Source organism: Tachypleus tridentatus, chromosome 7 (assembly GCF_004210375.1).
Source record: "Tachypleus tridentatus isolate NWPU-2018 chromosome 7, ASM421037v1, whole genome shotgun sequence".
Taxonomy (NCBI): Eukaryota; Metazoa; Arthropoda; class Merostomata; order Xiphosura; family Limulidae; genus Tachypleus; species Tachypleus tridentatus.
The window spans coordinates 90,506,599-90,529,094 of NC_134831.1; the positions used below are offsets into that span (position 1 = coordinate 90,506,599).

Consider the following 22,496-nt stretch of genomic DNA (forward strand, 5'->3'; position numbering starts at 1 on the left):
TGTTCACATGATTTGAATTAAATTATCTCAATTAAATCCTTGTTTACATTATTTGAATTAAATTATCTTAATTAAACCATTGTTTACATTATTTGAATTAAATCATCTCAATTAAATCATTGTTTTATTAATTGAATTAACTTATCTCAATTAAATCATTGTTTACATTATCTGAATTAACTTATCTCAATTAAACCAATGTTTATATTATTTGAATTAAATTATCTCAATTAAATCATTGTTTACATTATTTGAATTAACTTATCTCAATTAAATCATTGTTTACATTATTTGAATTAAATTATCTCAATTAAATCATTGTTTCATTATTCGAATTAAATTATTTCAATTAAATCGTTGTTTACATTATTTGAATTTAATTATCTCAATTAAATCGTTGTTTACATTATTTGAGTTAACTTATCTCAGTTAAATCGTTGTTTACATTATTTGAATTAACTTATTTCAATGAAATCATTGTTTACATTATTTGAATAAAATTATCTCAATTAAATCATTGTTTACAATTTTTGAATTAACTTATCTCAATTAAATCATTGTTTACATTATCTGAATTAACTTATCTCAATTAAACCATTGTTTACATTATTTGAATTAAATTATCTCAATTAAATTATTGTTTACATTATTTGAATTAACTTATCTCAATTAAACCATTATTTACATTATTTGAATTAACTTATCTCAATTAAATCATTGTTTACATTATTCGAATTAAATTATTTCAATTAAATCGTTGTTTACATTATTTGAATTAAATTATCTCAATTAAATCATTGTTTACATTATTTGAGTTAACTTATCTCAGTTAAATCGTTGTTTACATTATTTGAATTAACTTATCTCAATTAAATCATTGTTTACATTATTTGAATTAACTTATCTCAATTAAATCATTGTTTACATTATTTGAATTAACTTATCTCAATTAAATCATTGTTTACTTTAATTGGATTAACTTAACTCAATTAAATCATTGTTTACATTATTTGAATTAAATGATATCAATTAAACCATTGTTCACATTATTTGAAATAACTTATCTCAATTAAACCATTGTTTACATTATTTGAATTAACTTATCTCAATTAAACCATTGTTTACATTATTTGAATTAACTTATCTCAATTAAATCATTGTTTACATTAATTGGATTAACTTAACTCAATTAAATCATTGTTTACATTATTTGAATTCAATGATATCAATTAAACCATTGTCCACATTATTTGAAATTGTTTACATTAATTGGATTAACTTAACTCAATTAAATCATTGTTTACATTATTTGAATTCAATGATATCAATTAAACCATTGTCCACATTATTTGAAATAACTGATCTCAATTAAACCATTGTTTACATTATTTGAATTAACCTATCTCAATTAAATCATTGTTTCATTATTCGAATTAAATTATTTCAATTAAATCGTTGTTTACATTATTTGAATTAAATTATCTCAATTAAATCATTGTTTACATTATTTGAAATAACTTATCTCAATTAAACCATTATTTACATTATTTGAATTAACTTATCTCAATTAAATCATTGTTTCATTATTCAAATTAAATTATTTCAATTAAATCGTTCTTTACATTATTTGAATTAAATTATCTCAATTAAATCATTGTTTACATTATTTGAATTAACTTATCTCAATTAAATCGTTGTTTACATTATTTGAATTAACTTATTTCAATGAAATCATTGTTTACATTATTTGAATTAACTTATCTCAATTAAACCATTGTTTACATTATTTGAATTAACTTATCTTAATTAAATCATTGTTTACATTAATCGGATTAACTTAACTCAATTAAATCATTGTTTACATTATTTAAATTAAATGATATCAATTAAACCATTGTTCACATTATTTGAAATAACTTATCTCAATTGAACCATTGTTTACATTATTTGAATTAACTTATCTCAATTAAACCATTGTTCACATTATTTGAAATAATTTATCTCAATTAAATCATTGTTCACATTATTTGAAATAACTTATCTCAATTAAACCATTGTTTACATTATTTCAATTAAATTGTCTCAATTAAATCGTTCTTTACATTATTTGAATTAAATTATCTCAATTAAATCATTGTTTACATTATTTGAATTAACTTATCTCAATTAAACCATTGTTTACATTATTTGAATTAAATTATCTCAATTAAATCCTTGTTTACATTATTTGAATTAAATTATCTTAATTAAACCATTGTTTACATTATTTGAATTAAATCATCTCAATGAAATCATTGTTTTATTAATTGAATTAACTTATCTCAATTAAATCATTGTTTACATTATCTGAATTAACTTATCTCAATTAAACCATTGTTTACATTATTTTAATTAAATTATCTCAATTAAATCATTGTTTACATTAATTGAATTAACTTATCTCAATTAAATCATTGTTTACATTATTTGAATAAACTTATCTCAATTAAACCATTATTTATATTATTTGAATTAACTTATCTCAATTAAATCATTGTTTACATTATTTGAATTAAATGATATCAATTAAACCATTGTTCACATTATTTGAAATAACTTATCTCAATTAAACCATTGTTTACATTATTTGAATTAACTTATCTCAATTAAACCATTGTTTACATTAATCGGATTAACTTAACTCAATTAAATCATTGTTTACATTATTTAAATTAAATGATATCAATTAAACCAATGTTTATATTATTTGAATTAAATTATCTCAATTAAATCATTGTTTACATTATTTGAATTAACTTATCTCAATTAAATCATTGTTTACATTATTTGAATTAAATTATCTCAATTAAATCATTGTTTCATTATTCGAATTAAATTATTTCAATTAAATCGTTGTTTACATTATTTGAATTTAATTATCTCAATTAAATCGTTGTTTACATTATTTGAGTTAACTTATCTCAGTTAAATCGTTGTTTACATTATTTGAATTAACTTATTTCAATGAAATCATTGTTTACATTATTTGAATAAAATTATCTCAATTAAATCATTGTTTACAATTTTTGAATTAACTTATCTCAATTAAATCATTGTTTACATTATCTGAATTAACTTATCTCAATTAAACCATTGTTTACATTATTTGAATTAAATTATCTCAATTAAATTATTGTTTACATTATTTGAATTAACTTATCTCAATTAAACCATTATTTACATTATTTGAATTAACTTATCTCAATTAAATCATTGTTTACATTATTCGAATTAAATTATTTCAATTAAATCGTTGTTTACATTATTTGAATTAAATTATCTCAATTAAATCATTGTTTACATTATTTGAGTTAACTTATCTCAGTTAAATCGTTGTTTACATTATTTGAATTAACTTATCTCAATTAAATCATTGTTTACATTATTTGAATTAACTTATCTCAATTAAATCATTGTTTACATTATTTGAATTAACTTATCTCAATTAAATCATTGTTTACTTTAATTGGATTAACTTAACTCAATTAAATCATTGTTTACATTATTTGAATTAAATGATATCAATTAAACCATTGTTCACATTATTTGAAATAACTTATCTCAATTAAACCATTGTTTACATTATTTGAATTAACTTATCTCAATTAAACCATTGTTTACATTATTTGAATTAACTTATCTCAATTAAATCATTGTTTACATTAATTGGATTAACTTAACTCAATTAAATCATTGTTTACATTATTTGAATTCAATGATATCAATTAAACCATTGTCCACATTATTTGAAATTGTTTACATTAATTGGATTAACTTAACTCAATTAAATCATTGTTTACATTATTTGAATTCAATGATATCAATTAAACCATTGTCCACATTATTTGAAATAACTGATCTCAATTAAACCATTGTTTACATTATTTGAATTAACCTATCTCAATTAAATCATTGTTTCATTATTCGAATTAAATTATTTCAATTAAATCGTTGTTTACATTATTTGAATTAAATTATCTCAATTAAATCATTGTTTACATTATTTGAAATAACTTATCTCAATTAAACCATTATTTACATTATTTGAATTAACTTATCTCAATTAAATCATTGTTTCATTATTCAAATTAAATTATTTCAATTAAATCGTTCTTTACATTATTTGAATTAAATTATCTCAATTAAATCATTGTTTACATTATTTGAATTAACTTATCTCAATTAAATCGTTGTTTACATTATTTGAATTAACTTATTTCAATGAAATCATTGTTTACATTATTTGAATTAACTTATCTCAATTAAACCATTGTTTACATTATTTGAATTAACTTATCTTAATTAAATCATTGTTTACATTAATCGGATTAACTTAACTCAATTAAATCATTGTTTACATTATTTAAATTAAATGATATCAATTAAACCATTGTTCACATTATTTGAAATAACTTATCTCAATTGAACCATTGTTTACATTATTTGAATTAACTTATCTCAATTAAACCATTGTTCACATTATTTGAAATAATTTATCTCAATTAAACCATTGTTTACATTATTTCAATTAAATTGTCTCAATTAAATCGTTCTTTACATTATTTGAATTAAAGTATCTCAATTAAATCATTGTTTACATTATTTGAATTAACTTATCTCAATTAGATCATTGTTTACATTATTTGAATTAACTTATTTCAATTAAATCATTGTTTACATTATTTGAATTAAATTATCTCAATTAAATCATTGTTTCATTATTCGAATTAAATTATTTCAATTAAATCGTTGTTTACATTATTTGAATTAAATTATTTCAATTAAATCATTGTTTACATTATTTGAGTTATCTTATCTCAGTTAAATCGTTGTTTACATTATTTGAATTAACTTATTTCAATGAAATCATTGTTTACATTATTTGAATAAAATTATCTTAATTAAATCATTGTTTACATTATTTGAATTAAATTATCTCAATGAAATCATTGTTTACATTATTTGAATTAACTTATTTCAATTAAATCATTGTTTACATTATCTGAATTAACTTATCTCAATTAAACCGTTGTTTACATTATTTGAATTAAATTATCTCAATTAAATCATTGTTTACATTATTTGAATTAACTTATCTCAATTAAACCATTATTTACATTATTTGAATTAACTTATCTCAATTAAATCATTGTTTACATTATTTGAATTAAATTATCTCAATTAAATCATTGTTTCATTATTCGAATTAAATTATTTCAATTAAATCGTTGTTTACATTATTTGAATTAAATTATCTCAATTAAATTATTGTTTACATTATTTGAGTTAACTTATCTCAGTTAAATCGTTGTTTACATTATTTGAATTAACTTATTTCAATGAAATCATTGTTTACATTATTTGAATAAAATTATCTCAATTAAATCATTGTTTACATTATTTGAATTAAATTATCTCAATTAAACCATTGTTTACATTATTTGAATTATCTTATCTCAATTAAATCATTGTTTACATTATTTGAATTAACTTATCTCAATTAAATCATTGTTTACTTTAATTGGATTAACTTAACTCAATTATATCATTGTTTACATTATTTGAATTAACTTATCTCAATTAAATCATTGTTTACATTATTTGAATTAAATTATCTCAATTAAATCATTGTTTCATTATTCGAATTAAATTATTTCAATTAAATCGTTGTTTACATTATTTGAATTAAATTATCTCAATTAAATCATTGTTTACATTATTTGAGTTAACTTATCTCAGTTAAATCGTTGTTTACATTATTTGAATTAACTTAACTCAATTAAATCATTGTTTACATTATTTGAATTCAATGATATCAATTAAACCATTGTCCACATTATTTGAATTAACCTATCTCATTTTTTTTTCTTTTGCCTATTATTAAAGAAGGCCTGGCATGGCCAAGCGTGTTAAGGCGTTCGCTTCGTAATCTAAGGGTCGCGGGTTCGCGCCCGAGTCGCACCAAACATGCACGCCCTTTCAGCCGTGGGTGCGTTATAATGTGACGTTGAATCCCACTATTCGTTGGTACAAGAGTAGCCCAAGAGTTGGCGGTGGGTGGTGATGACTAGCTGCCTTCCTTCTAGTCTTACACTGCTAAATTAGGGACGGCTAGCACAGATAGCCTTCGAGTAGCTTTGTGCGAAATTCCAAAAACGAAACCATTATTAAAGAATAAATGAGACAAATTTGTTACAATATATAAAAAATGCGAAACCATGTAACTAAGTAACGTATTAGCAGTAAACTGAAAGCAGTCAGGTTCTAGCATGTTTTCTTATGCTATTTGGTTTGTTTTATATTTCGCGTAAAGCTACATGAGGAGTATTTGCGGTAGTCGTCCATATGTTTTGAAGTCAAGACAAGAGAAAAAGGAAACTAGTGATCACCACTCACCGCCAACTCGTGATTCACTCTATTACCAACAAATAGTGAGCTTAGTAGTAACGTTATAACGATTTCACGGCTGAAAGGACGCGCAAGTTTGGTGTGATGGGGATATGAACCCGCAAACTTCAGATTACAAGTCGAATGCCTTAACCATCTGACGATACCAGACCTTCTGATATAAACTGATCATTTCATCTAGGATGTTCATATGTATTTTGTTTATTATTGGTTTGTAAATAAAATTACTGCAGAGATAGAGAATACGATAAAAAAATTTCTTTCAAAATGTTTAATATTTTCTTTGACGTTATTATAATTTTAACCAAGCGTTTCTTCCCACAGATGACGCTACAATATCACCTGGTATTGTGAGGGTAAACATTTTGTTTATCAACTCTGCAAACAGAATATGAAACGTATGAGTAATGTATATATTTGTAGTTAAGCCCAGCCACTAAAACAAAGATCAAAGTGATGTTATTAAAGTCGGATTTAATTTAACATATACCATTATATTTATGTTTGAGTCTTCTAGTTATTAAAGTCGGATTTAATTTAACATATACCATTATATTTATGTTTGAGTCTTCTAGTTATTAAAGTCGGATTTAATTTAACATATACCATTATATTTATGTTTGAGTCTTCTAGTTATTAAAGTCGGAGTTAATTTAACATATACCATTATATTTATGTTTGAGTCTTCTAGTTATTAAAGTCGGAGTTAATTTAACATATACCATTATATTTATGTTTGAGTCTTCTAGTTATTAAAGTCGGATTTAATTTAACATATACCATTATATTTATGTTTGAGTCTTCTAGTTATTAAAGTCGGAGTTAATTTAACATATACCATTATATTTATGTTTGAGTCTTCTAGTTATTAAAGTCGGAGTTAATTTAACATATACCATTATATTTATGTTTGAGTCTTCTAGTTATTAAAGTCGGAGTTAATTTAACATATACCATTATATTTATGTTTGAGTCTTCTAGTTATTAAAGTCGGAGTTAATTTAACATATACCATTATATTTATGTTTGAGTCTTCTAGTTATTAAAGTCGGAGTTAATTTAACATATACCATTATATTTATGTTTGAGTCTTCTAGTTATTAAAGTCGGAGTTAATTTAACATATACCATTATATTTATGTTTGAGTCTTCTAGTTATTAAAGTCGGAGTTAATTTAACATATACCATTATATTTATGTTTGAGTCTTCTATTAAAGTCGGAGTATTAACATATACCATTATATTTATGTTTGAGTCTTCTAGTTATTAAAGTCGGAGTAACATATACCATTATATTTATGTTTGAGTCTTCTAGTTATTAAAGTCGGAATTTAACATATACCATTATATTTATGTTTGAGTCTTCTAGTTATTAAAGTCGGAGTTAATTTAACATATACCATTATATTTATGTTTGAGTCTTCTAGTTATTAAAGTCGGAGTTAATTTAACATATACCATTATATTTATGTTTGAGTCTTCTAGTTATTAAAGTCGGAGTTAATTTAACATATACCATTATATTTATGTTTGAGTCTTCTAGTTATTAAAGTCGGAGTTAATTTAACATATACCATTATATTTATGTTTGAGTCTTCTAGTTATTAAAGTCGGAGTTAATTTAACATATACCATTATATTTATGTTTGAGTCTTCTAGTTATTAAAGTCGGAGTTAATTTAACATATACCATTATATTTATGTTTGAGTCTTCTAGTTATTAAAGTCGGAGTTAATTTAACATATACCATTATATTTATGTTTGAGTCTTCTAGTTATTAAAGTCGGAGTTAATTTAACATATACCATTATATTTATGTTTGAGTCTTCTAGTTATTAAAGTCGGAGTTAATTTAACATATACCATTATATTTATGTTTGAGTCTTCTAGTTATTAAAGTCGGAGTTAATTTAACATATACCATTATATTTATGTTTGAGTCTTCTAGTTATTAAAGTCGGAGTTAATTTAACATATACCATTATATTTATGTTTGAGTCTTCTAGTTATTAAAGTCGGAGTTAATTTAACATATACCATTATATTTATGTTTGAGTCTTCTAGTTATTAAAGTCGGAGTTAATTTAACATATACCATTATATTTATGTTTGAGTCTTCTAGTTATTAAAGTCGGAGTTAATTTAACATATACCATTATATTTATGTTTGAGTCTTCTAGTTATTAAAGTCGGAGTTAATTTAACATATACCATTATATTTATGTTTGAGTCTTCTAGTTATTAAAGTCGGAGTTAATTTAACATATACCATTATATTTATGTTTGAGTCTTCTAGTTATTAAAGTCGGAGTTAATTTAACATATACCATTATATTTATGTTTGAGTCTTCTAGTTATTAAAGTCGGAGTTAATTTAACATATACCATTATATTTATGTTTGAGTCTTCTAGTTATTAAAGTCGGAGTTAATTTAACATATACCATTATATTTATGTTTGAGTCTTCTAGTTATTAAAGTCGGAGTTAATTTAACATATACCATTATATTTATGTTTGAGTCTTCTAGTTATTAAAGTCGGAGTTAATTTAACATATACCATTATATTTATGTTTGAGTCTTCTAGTTATTAAAGTCGGAGTTAATTTAACATATACCATTATATTTATGTTTGAGTCTTCTAGTTATTAAAGTCGGAGTTAATTTAACATATACCATTATATTTATTTGTTTGAGTCTTCTAGTTATTAAAGTCGGAGTTAATTTAACATATACCATTATATTTATGTTTGAGTCTTCTAGTTATTAAAGTCGGAGTTAATTTAACATATACCATTATATTTATGTTTGAGTCTTCTAGTTATTAAAGTCGGAGTTAATTTAACATATACCATTATATTTATGTTTGAGTCTTCTAGTTATTAAAGTCGGAGTTAATTTAACATATACCATTATATTTATGTTTGAGTCTTCTAGTTATTAAAGTCGGAGTTAATTTAACATATACCATTATATTTATGTTTGAGTCTTCTAGTTATTAAAGTCGGAGTTAATTTAACATATACCATTATATTTATGTTTGAGTCTTCTAGTTATTAAAGTCGGAGTTAATTTAACATATACCATTATATTTATGTTTGAGTCTTCTAGTTATTAAAGTCGGAGTTAATTTAACATATACCATTATATTTATGTTTGAGTCTTCTAGTTATTAAAGTCGGAGTTAATTTAACATATACCATTATATTTATGTTTGAGTCTTCTAGTTATTAAAGTCGGAGTTAATTTAACATATACCATTATATTTATGTTTGAGTCTTCTAGTTATTAAAGTCGGAGTTAATTTAACATATACCATTATATTTATGTTTGAGTCTTCTAGTTATTAAAGTCGGAGTTAATTTAACATATACCATTATATTTATGTTTGAGTCTTCTAGTTATTAAAGTCGGAGTTAATTTAACATATACCATTATATTTATGTTTGAGTCTTCTAGTTATTAAAGTCGGAGTTAATTTAACATATACCATTATATTTATGTTTGAGTCTTCTAGTTATTAAAGTCGGAGTTAATTTAACATATACCATTATTTGATTTCGGAGTTAATTTAACATATACCATTATATTTATGTTTGAGTCTTCTAGTTATTAAAGTCGGAGTTAATTTAACATATACCATTATATTTATGTTTGAGTCTTCTAGTTATTAAAGTCGGAGTTAATTTAACATATACCATTATATTTATGTTTGAGTCTTCTAGTTATTAAAGTCGGAGTTAATTTAACATATACCATTATATTTATGTTTGAGTCTTCTAGTTATTAAAGTCGGAGTTAATTTAACATATACCATTATATTTATGTTTGAGTCTTCTAGTTATTAAAGTCGGAGTTAATTTAACATATACCATTATATTTATGTTTGAGTCTTCTAGTTATTAAAGTCGGAGTTAATTTAACATATACCATTATATTTATGTTTGAGTCTTCTAGTTATTAAAGTCGGAGTTAATTTAACATATACCATTATATTTATGTTTGAGTCTTCTAGTTATTAAAGTCGGAGTTAATTTAACATATACCATTATATTTATGTTTGAGTCTTCTAGTTATTAAAGTCGGAGTTAATTTAACATATACCATTATATTTATGTTTGAGTCTTCTAGTTATTAAAGTCGGAGTTAATTTAACATATACCATTATATTTATGTTTGAGTCTTCTAGTTATTAAAGTCGGAGTTAATTTAACATATACCATTATATTTATGTTTGAGTCTTCTAGTTATTAAAGTCGGAGTTAATTTAACGTATACCATTATATTTATGTTTGAGTCTTCTAGTTATTAAAGTCGGAGTTAATTTAACATATACCATTATATTTATGTTTGAGTCTTCTAGTTATTAAAGTCGGAGTTAATTTAACATATACCATTATATTTATGTTTGAGTCTTCTAGTTATTAAAGTCGGAGTTAATTTAACATATACCATTATATTTATGTTTGAGTCTTCTAGTTATTAAAGTCGGAGTTAATTTAACATATACCATTATATTTATGTTTGAGTCTTCTAGTTATTAAAGTCGGAGTTAATTTAACATATACCATTATATTTATGTTTGAGTCTTCTAGTTATTAAAGTCGGAGTTAATTTAACATATACCATTATATTTATGTTTGAGTCTTCTAGTTATTAAAGTCGGAGTTAATTTAACATATACCATTATATTTATGTTTGAGTCTTCTAGTTATTAAAGTCGGAGTTAATTTAACATATACCATTATATTTATGTTTGAGTCTTCTAGTTATTAAAGTCGGAGTTAATTTAACATATACCATTATATTTATGTTTGAGTCTTCTAGTTATTAAAGTCGGAGTTAATTTAACATATACCATTATATTTATGTTTGAGTCTTCTAGTTATTAAAGTCGGAGTTAATTTAACATATACCATTATATTTATGTTTGAGTCTTCTAGTTATTAAAGTCGGAGTTAATTTAACATATACCATTATATTTATGTTTGAGTCTTCTAGTTATTAAAGTCGGAGTTAATTTAACATATACCATTATATTTATGTTTGAGTCTTCTAGTTATTAAAGTCGGAGTTAATTTAACATATACCATTATATTTATGTTTGAGTCTTCTAGTTATTAAAGTCGGAGTTAATTTAACATATACCATTATATTTATGTTTGAGTCTTCTAGTTATTAAAGTCGGAGTTAATTTAACATATACCATTATATTTATGTTTGAGTCTTCTAGTTTTATTATGCTCATCATTAAGACGATGCATCAACACATCAGTTCTCTTGATGACCTTCAACACTTCAATCACATCCCCCCAACTCTTCGTTTATTTTCAAGAGAACACAATTTCAAAGATTTTAATATCTCCTTACGTGATAACCTCTTAATTCCAGGCACGATACCAGTAGTCCTCAGCCGAACTCTTTCCAGCATTTCAATGTTCTTTCTAATATAAGAAGCCCAAAACTGAACATAATATTCCAAACGTGACTGAAACCATGTTGACTATCCAATAAAAGTCTAAGCTTTAAATAACTTTACCAAGTATCTTTTATCAGATGGTCCAAAACGTCTCCTACAACTAATGCGAGACTAATGGATTCATATTTATTGGAAAAAATTGTATCACCTCCCTTGAAAAGAGGCGTTACGTTAGCTAACTTCCAATCTGCTGCTATCTGGCCAGTATTCAGGAATGACAGAAAATAGTAGTACGTAGTTGACATGTCCAATCTTTAACGGTCTGACACGGCTCTGCTCCATTCTTTTGGGGGAATATTGTTCCTTCAGACGATTGGACACTCATTCGCAAATCTACCTTTTCATCATTTGTGGGTTTTTGATGTCTGTACCGTGGATTATTTGTTATGGTTGCGAGCGATGACTACTAATGTTAAGTTGGTTCATATGGATAGGCATCCCACGGGGTTGTGCACTTTTTGTTCACTAACGCGGGAAACCATTTACCATCTGATTTTCATGTGTCCTTCTGTCCAGTCCTTGTGGTCTTATGTGTATGCTTTACTGGAATTTTATTATGGATGCCCTATCTCCAACTGGTTCTGGAGGAGATGCCAGTTAGTGGGATCTCATCCTCTCTTACCTGGTCGGTGTTTAAATATTTTTCGCTTATTAACTAGTTTTGCACGGCTTGTTATCCAGTCTGCGAGGTCTGTTCAGTTAGCACGCAATCGCAAGCTTCATTTAATTTCGTTCTATAAAGTGCGTTTACGCAAACATATACACTTACATTATCATAGATGTGTGTTACATGACTCATTAAGTGCCTTTTATTCATTGTATCACTATAACGGTAGGTTGGTTACAAAGGGAGTACACGGACACCTGTTATGTGCTTTGTTAAGATAAAATGTGTTCTTTTCTACAATTGAGTTTTCTTTTTTTATCACAGTGTTCCATTCTTTTCATTATTCTATTAAGGTTTTTGGTGTATTTTGATTTAAAAATTACAGCTAATTATCATTTCTTTTATATTTTTAACACATTTTACACCTGTTGTAATTTTTAGCAAGATATCTTGCAATGTTTTTTCGTTTGTTTTTTTTCCATATGCTAATTACTTAACTAGTGTTTCATTTACTGAATCACTATAATGGTAGGTTGATAACAAAGATACCTGTTATGTGCTTTGTTAACATGAAGTGTATTCTTTTCTACAAGTTTTCTTTTTTATCACAAGTGTTCCATTGTTTTATTAATGTTTTTCGTGTAATTTGATTTAGATACTTACCGCTAACTATTACTTCTTTTATATTTCATAATTCATTTTATACCTTTTGTTGTAATTTTTTAACAAGGTGGTACCTTGCAATGTTTTCTCTCCATGTGCTAATTATTTAACTAGTGTTTTATTTCATGTATTTTTGTGTATACCCCCTCTTTTAGTTGGGATGAATAAAGAGAAAAAAAAACTCGACTCGTAATCTGAGGGTCTCGGGTTCGAATCCCCGTCACACCAAACACGCTTGCTCTTTCAGCCGTGAGGCCATTATATAATGTGACGGTCAATCCTACTATTCGTTGGTAAAAGAGTAGCCCTAGAGTTGGCGGTGTGATGATGTCTTGTTGCCTTCCCTCGAGTATTGCACTGATACATTAAGGACGGCTTGCACAGATAACCCTGGTGTAGCTTTGCGCGAAATTCAAACCCATCTTTAGCCTCCTTCCAAACTCTTGGGAAAATATTGTCAGATCCAGGAACCTTATCTTTTTTAAACCTCCCAATTATTATTAACCAGCTGAGAGTTTGTGCAATCCTCTTGTTTAATTTTGTTTTCTTCTGTGAATTGTTGAAAATGAGTAATATCTTTTAAATCTTCATCATTAAAGAATAAAGAAAGGCAGAATTTAATAACCGAACTATTTCGTGTCACTAAGTACTGGCCTGCCTTTAACCTTCATTTTAACAAGTACTTAAAAAAATCCTTATTGTTAATTTTTACCGTTTAAATCAACCTCTTTTTCATACATCGTTTGTGACGTTCTAACTTCCAAGATGAACAAGTTTCTTGACCTCATATAATATTATAAATAAAGAAATATTGAAACTTAAAACAACAACAGTCCTATGATTTTTCTTTCTCTAATGTCTGCCTTTTGTGAGCAAATAAGTTATACGCATATTGAAATTTATATACCCCTAGAGCTGCTATTATCTAGTGGCATACTAAGGTACTATAACCCACCAACTGTAAAAGATTGGTTGGTTTGTTGTTTTATGGCGCAAAGCAACTAGACAATCTGAGCCAAACTGTAAGATAATTTAGCTATTTAATTATATTATTAAAACACCGAAAAATAACGAGTTAGGTGTATAAAGTTGAAATTGGCTTTGTAATCTAAGGAAACTGAAAATAGAAGTGAATAAACTTTTTATCCTTCATTCAATATTATTATCTCACGTCGTCACTGAAGCAAACGCATGAATGTAGTTAATATTAACATTTTTTTTTTCAGAAGCGAATTTTATTTTTACGTTAAAAGTACACTTTAAAACAAATATGTTTTCTTTTGATGAATAAGAAAACAGGGAAAGATAATGCTAAACTTTACAATATGTTTTAAAAACATTTTTGAGTTTAAAGTGGAAATTTTAGACGAGTGGTTCCATATATTTTCGTCACTGTGTGTTTCTGAATATTGTTTAATTAAAGTTATTAAACAAAATAGCCCACAAACTCCCAGTGTTACCTTCGCGGTCCCACTGCTACAGATTGTTTATATATTAATCGTTAAACAGTTGTAGCATGTCGAGTAATCATTACAATCTATTGTAGAGAAATGTTATGAAGAACGTAAGAATAAATTCTAGATTTTTATTATGTTCGCCATTCTACATAATATTTGCGGCGTACAATTTATTTTCACGCTAACATCTAGATGTCGCCGTTAAATACTTTGAGAAATGTTTACAATAGAGAAAAGTACTGTGTTTGTTTCTTTATATTTTCTTATAGTAAAGCCCTATCAGGCTATCTGCTGAGTCCACCAAGGAGAATCGAACCCCCTGATTTTAGCGTTGTAAATATTGAAACTTACCGATGTACCAGAGGGGAATTGTTTGATTAGTAATAACTAAAGACTTTATGTATTTTTAAAACATATAGTTCATAAAGAATTTTTACTTTATTCAGTCTTGAAAAAACATTTTTGTGCCTTTTCTATTTTTTGTAAGTATGTAATAAAAATGAAAAACAACTATATACTCAGAAAGTGGACAAAACTGAACAATTTATACACGTTTCTAGTGGAATTATAAGAAAATAAAATTGATAGCAGTCTTAAAACACTGAGGGCAATATTTTTTGGCATTGATTGGGTTCAGTATTTACTGCATTTTTTTTAGTAAAATAGTTGTTTATAATTTGTGAATAACCATAAAGATATATCATCGGTTATTATGTATTGAAATTTACTTCAACACTTTAAGGCGTGTCGTCTCTGTTATCGCTTTGTAATGTTAGCCTACTTAACAATATGTAGGCCCAAGTGTAAAGCTATGTAAACTAGTCAACAGTTACGTTAGAATTGGTTATCAAAACAAGTAGAAATCAAGTAAGAATGACTATGTTCACAGGTGAGTAAGCGGATAGTTTATGGAATTACGATTTTAAAATCTGTATTGGAATACCCGCGGTGAACAGAGCGCAGGTGGCCCATTGTGTAAGTTTACAATAAACGTGATTTAAAAGAACGGTTAGATGAACAACGAATTCGGCACGGAGAAGTTACTTGGTTCTGTAGGTAATGATATCGAAAGAAATCTATTCTTCATATTAAACAAATTAAAAAATAAAAAAAAACTTAAAAGGTGACACAATTTGGCGCTACTGTCGTGATTAAAAATCGTCAGAGTCGAATCGGACTTCCATTCTAATGAAAAACAAGTAGCAATAATTACAGGCACTACATTTTCTGCGTGTATAAAAACTGTTAATTTTTAGCACGTTAACTTTATATAGCCTATATACCATAAGAAGTAAAAACAGAAGATTTATTTAAGAATGTGTTAACTACGTGCACAATATTAATCGATGTTTTTCTCTAACTGTCTTCACAAGGTAAGTTGGTTTGCATGAAACTGAAACAGTAGGCCTAACGTGAACGTAGAAGCTAAGTTGGTATCATTGAAATTTATTTATAAATTATTCATCAATCCAAATACATTTAGTAAGAAACGACACTATTACTCATGTTGGACAAAGATAAACGCGACGAAAAAGTAGATTTATACAAATTTCACTTCTACTTTATGCGTAGCAGATATGTTCACCACAATAACGGGTTTAAAATTATTTTGTCTTGCAAATGAATATGGACGTATATTCTTCATTAACTGGCGGACAGCACAAGCCACAGACGACGAACACAACCATCACGCTTAAAGGAAAACATTTAATTATACAGCGATTCGCACTAATAAACAATTTCACTAATTAGATTATATTTTACAAAAAGATTTCGTTCTAACACGAGCTAATGGTGACTTAGTTGCGCATGGCTAGTTTTCACATTGCCATAGTCAACGTATCAACAAACCAATCACAGATTTCTTTACAACTGTACACGAGATTCCACAGATGTGAAATATGAAGTCCCCTAATAACTTGCTCTCGTTAAACGAGATTAAACTTTAATCCTGTTTTTTAGTCCTTGAAAATTGGTGTGAAACCTCTGGTAGAATATCGTAGCAGATACACACACACGACGACGGAAATCGGAACCAATCGGAAAATATTCCTCGGCACTCGTTTTTGGGATCTAACGCCAGAAGTCGGTGAAGCCGGAATTGTTGTTCGCAGCGACAGCCGAGCCTACAGTACATCTGCTGATATTCGTACCTGTTAAAAAATACACCAATCTCTCATGGTGAATATTTATTTTTTTATAACATTACATCTCTCGATAGGGCATATGCTACGTTCCACAATGAATAAAATTTATCTCATGTTTATAAATCTGTGTTTAGCTACCCATTGTTACATTACCATATGTGCTTTCTTACTCAGTTAACATTACACCTAGTGGAATAAATGCAAACTTCAGACTATGGTAGTTTGGGGTCGTGTAAGCTTTGGATTAGTTTACCATCTAAAATTTTAAAAATACAGCTTGAAACTAAAGTGAAACTAGTACAAATTACACATACATTCAATACTGTTAGGGTGAAAGAGGTTCACTAGAGGTGTTTAGATTCGAATTAACGACAAACTGTAAGAAGTTACTGTACGAAAGTAATTATGTAGTATTATTTAAAGTAACATGAAAGTTAATGAAATATAATAACTTATTTATAGACATGAATAATATATCACTGTTCTTGATATTACACCTAGTATGTCATTCAATACGTGACCAATAGACTTAAAGTACGATGAATTAACATAATAAATAACACACAACGTTAGACACACAAACATAAAAAATAACTCAACGTTGAAATAGGTACACAACTAAAATTAATACATAACACAACGATAAAATAGGTACAGAACTAAAATAATAAATATCGTTAAAATTGGTTCACAACTAAAGTAACAGCAAGTTAAAATAGGTTCACAACTAAAATAACAGTAAGTTAAAATAGGTATACAACTAAAATAACAGCAAGTTAAAATAGGTACACAACTAAAATAAGATAACACAACGTTGAAATAGGTACACAACTAAATAAATAAATAACACGTGAAAAGAGGTACAAAACTAAAATAATAAATAAAACAACGTAAAGATAGGTACATAACTAAAATAATAAATAGCACAATGTTAAAATAGATACAAAATTAAAATAATAGCTAACACAACGATAAAATAGGTACAATAATAAATAACACAGTTAAAATAGGTACACAACTAGAAATATTACGTTAAAATATGTACACAACTAAAATAATAAATAACAATGTTAAATAAACACATAATTAAATAATAAATAGCACAACGATTAAATAGGTACAAAACTAAAATAATTAAGGCCACTATTATAAAAGTTCATTACATATTTCATGTTTCAACGCTATTTTCATGAGTGAATTACATCATATATTGAATCTTTTTTTATACATCTATCTTCATTTTTCATTTTACAATTCCTGCGGGAACATTTCAAGGAGGTCAGCACATTTTTACATAAATATTCGCTGTACCTTTATGAATATTTAATAATACATTATTTTTATATATTTAATTATTTACAAGGGATCACGAATTTCATTCGCTATAAAACATTTTGTTGAGCTCAAATTACAAGTTTGTTTCCCCACAATGCTATATTTTGAATTTTATCATAACAGGTAATGTACATCTAATGCAACATATGGTATCGTGAGATTAATAATCGATAAGAGGGTTTGATTTTTGTCACTAAACTGATTGATTGACGCCTATGACAATCTATAATAAAATTGACAACTTCAGTATAAAGCCACTTACGTAGACCTTAAGACATTAAACCTAACTCTGTTCTTTCCTTTTCTTTTCAATATTATGAGTTCACAACTTTTACCGTCTTTGCCAAGAAAATAAATAAGGTTACTTTTTCTAACTTCTAAGATTGTTATATGTACTCTGCTCTTAAAGTAACATCAAAGCTAAGTCTGGTCGTTCTCTGATTTTGTTCTGTAAACTCACTCACTACAAACTTACGCGCATTTTTCCCAGTTGACGTATTGTTCAAATGGATAAACGTTGAGCAAAGCGAGGGTCTCTCCTCGAGTGTTGTTGGCCCAGTAGGGCGCAACGACTTCTTCTTTTACTGGACACGCGTTCCTGAGGTGGACAGAGAAGTTATATTAGATGATATATCCATCTAAGACCTTACGTCAACATACAAGGAAAGACAACAGACCATATGTTACATAACAAAAGTAAACAGTGAAAAACCACATTATCTTTGTTATGTATGACTGCTTAATAAGCAATACTAATAGTAATGCATATTATTTAACGACAACGAAGTGTTCATATATAAAACTATATTAGTGTCTTCAGCTGATATTGATTATTAAAGTACCTTTCTTCAGATGTAAGGAATATTGTTTAAACAGACTCAGGTGTTTATATGTAAAACTATGTTAGTGTCTTTATCTGAGATTAATTATTAAAGTACCTTTCTTCAGATGTAAGGAACATTGTTTAAACAGACCCAGATGTTTATATGTAAAACTATATTAGTGTCTTTAGCTGAGATTAATTATTAAAGTGCCTTTCTTCAGATGTAAGGAATATTGTTTAAACAGACCCTGGGGTTTATATGTAAAACTGTTAGTGTCTTTAGCTGAGATTAATTATTAAAGTACCTTTCTTCAAATGTAAGGAATATTGTTTAAACAGACCCAGATGTTTATATGTAAAACTATGTTAGTGTCTTTAGCTGAGATTAATTATTAAAGTACCTTTCTTCAGATGTAAGGAATATTGTTTAAACAGACCCAGATGTTTATATGTAAAACTATGTTAGTGTCTTTAGCTGAGATTAATTATTAAAGTACCTTTCTTCAGATGTAAGGAATATTGTTTAAACAGACCCAGATGTTTATATGTAAAACTATGTTAGTGTCTTTAGCTGAGATTAATTATGAAAATACCTTTCTTCAGATGTAAGGAATATTGTTTAAACAGACCCAGGTGTTTATATATAAAACTATGTTTGTGTCTTTACCTGAGATTAATTATTAAAGTACCTTTCTTCAGATGTAAGGAATATTGTTTAAACAGACCCAGGTGTTTATATGTAAAACTATGTTAGTGTCTTTAGCTGAGATTAATTATTAAAGTACCTTTCTTCAGATGTAAGGAATATTGTTTAAACAGACCCAGATGTTTATATGTAAAACTATGTTAGTGTCTTTAGCTGAGATTAATTATTAAAGTACCTTTCTTCAGATGTAAGGAATATTGTTTAAACAGACCCTGGGGTTTATATGTAAAACTGTGTTAGTGTCTTTAGCTGAGATTAATTATTAAAGTACCTTTCTTCAGATGTAAGGAATATTGTTTAAACAGACCCAGGTGTTTATATGTAAAACTATGTTAGTGTCTTTAGCTGAGATTAATTATTAAAGTACCTTTCTTCAGATGTAAGGAATATTGTTTAAACAGACCCAGATGTTTATATGTAAAACTATGTTAGTGTCTTTAGCTGAGATTAATTATTAAAGTACCTTTCTTCAGATGTAAGGAATATTGTTTAAACAGACCCAGATGTTTATATGTAAAACTATATTAGTGTCTTTAGCTGAGATTAATTATTAAACTACCTTTCTTCAGATGTAAGGAATATTGTTTAAACAGACCCAGATGTTAATATGTAAAACTATGTTAGTGTCTTTAGCTGAGATTAATTATGAAAATACCTTTCTTCAGATGTAAGGAATATTGTTTAAACAGACCCAGGTGTTTATATGTAAAACTATGTTTGTGTCTGTAGCTGAGATTAATTATTAAAGTACCTTTCTTCAGATGTAAGGAATATTGTTTAAACAGACCCAGGTGTTCATATATAAAACTATGTTAGTGTCTTTAGCTGAGATTAATTATTAAAGTACCTTTCTTCAGATGTAAGGAATATTGTTTAAACAGACCCAGATGTTTATATGTAAAACTATGTTAGTGTCTTTAGCTGAGATTAATTATTAAAGTACCTTTCTTCAGATGTAAGGAATATTGTTTAAACAGACCCAGATGTTTATATGTAAAACTATGTTAGTGTCTTTAGCTGAGATTAATTATTAAAGTATCTTTCTTCAGATGTAAGGAATATTGTTTAAACAGACCCAGGTGTTTATATGTAAAACTAAATTAGTGTCTTTAGTTTGGTTGATTATTAATGTACCTTTCTTCAGCTGTAAGTTATATTATAATTGTTTGCATTTAAAGGAATATTACTTAAAATAGGAATGTTTTGTGAATAATACTGCTTTTATTGATACACTCTGTAAATAGCTTGTCTAAAATCGATGTTTTCATTAAGGCTGCTATCACTGAGGTACGTTTGATGAAAAACCGTTAAATGTTTCTTTAATAATAGAGTAGTGTGTAGTAAACATTGACGATATAAAGTTTAATATTAAAGTGAGGGGAAAAAATCATGTAGTTTTCTAGTTTTTTGTCACAAATGTTAGGTTTGTTTGAAATTGAGCACAATAGACTGTCTGTGGTATGCACACGGCGTGTATCGAAAAGTCTGAAAACATACTGTTTTTTAACTGGTAGCCACAAATGTTAGGCCTATCAGTTCCTGATATTTCCTCAGTTTTCGGTGTTTAAACTGCATTTTTTAAAATAATATCTCTTATTTTAGTCTTTGCGATGTTATTATAGAAATATTAAGCTATGTTACTGTGCTGTGTGAAATATGACAGTCGAAAACACAAACCAACTGATATGGATAAATACATAAATATATGCACAATGTGTATAAAAATAGTTTAACTTATCAAATGTAGCACAGTGAGTAAATATTTGTCAAAATAAGCTTTCGAAGGACGTCACAAAGGGTGTACAATATAAAATTCGATACAGGGAGATATATTAAACACTTTTATTGACCATCCTAGGTCATCTTTAGGTTGGCAAAGAGAATTTGAAACTGATCGTTGCCGGACACATGTCTTCCGGACGAGAGTATAAGCAGGTGTGGGATTGTAGGGGGCGTTTCAGTTGGATGTTAGGTTATTAATAAGCATAGGAAAAAGGTGTTCCTTTATATTGGGTTAATTTTGGTTTTAGTTCCTGTATTTGTAGGTATTCTTTGATTTTGCGTTTGTTTAAATTTGTTTTCCTAGTTAATAGGTTTTGTAGTTTGTTGTATCTTGGGATTTATTGTTGTTTGTTTGTGTGTTTTTCTAATAGCAAAGCCACATCGGGCTATCTGCTCAGCCCACCGAGGGGAATCGAACCCCTGATTTTAGCGTTCTAAATCCGGAGACATACCGCTGTACTAGCGGGGGGCTGTTTGTTTGTTGTTGGTCTAGGTGTGTGCGTATAATTTTTTACAGTTTTTTGAGGAAACTTATTGATGTTGATGAAGTGTTGTTTTATTTTGTTTAATTCATCGTTAATTTTATCAGGTGAACCTAGTTTTGTGACTGTGTTTATTTGGTTTCTTAATATGTTAAGTTTTTCGTGTTGTTTCGTGTGCTGAATCCCAAGGAATGTATAATCCAGTATGGGTAATTTTTCTGTGGATTTCCGTTTTGAATTGTGTATCAGTTCCAGTGATCTTGAAGTTAAGAAATGATATTTGATTGCTTTCTTCCTGTTCACAGGTAAACTTAATGTTGGGGTGTATCGAGTTAACATGATTGAAAGAAGTAAGTGTGTGTTCTGTAGATGTGAATCCAACATTCGTATCATCAACACACCTGTACCAGTATAGTGGTGGGTATAAGGCTGAATTGATCGCTTGTGATTCAATCTATGTCATAAAAATGTTGACTAGAAGTGATAACGCGGGATTCCCCATACTTAGGCTATTTATTTGTGGGTAGTTTTGGTTATTGAACATAAAGTTAGTTTTGGCGGTCAATC

General features: G+C 27.0%; 1 protein-coding gene across 3 annotated transcripts in view; it reads right to left on the bottom strand.

The window, feature by feature from the left end:
• Nucleotides 1-16,341: 16,341 nt before the first annotated feature.
• LOC143256175 (uncharacterized) overlaps nt 16,342-22,496 on the bottom strand; it is a 33,471-nt gene continuing 27,316 nt past the window's right edge. For all 3 annotated transcript variants that reach the window (XM_076513036.1, XM_076513037.1, XM_076513035.1), the window contains 2 exons: nt 18,612-18,734; nt 16,342-16,807 (listed from right to left, as the gene is read on the bottom strand). In XM_076513036.1, the coding sequence (XP_076369151.1) occupies nt 16,600-16,807; nt 18,612-18,734 (331 nt within the window). In that variant the 3' untranslated portion in view covers nt 16,342-16,599. The remainder of the gene's footprint in view (nt 16,808-18,611; nt 18,735-22,496) is intronic.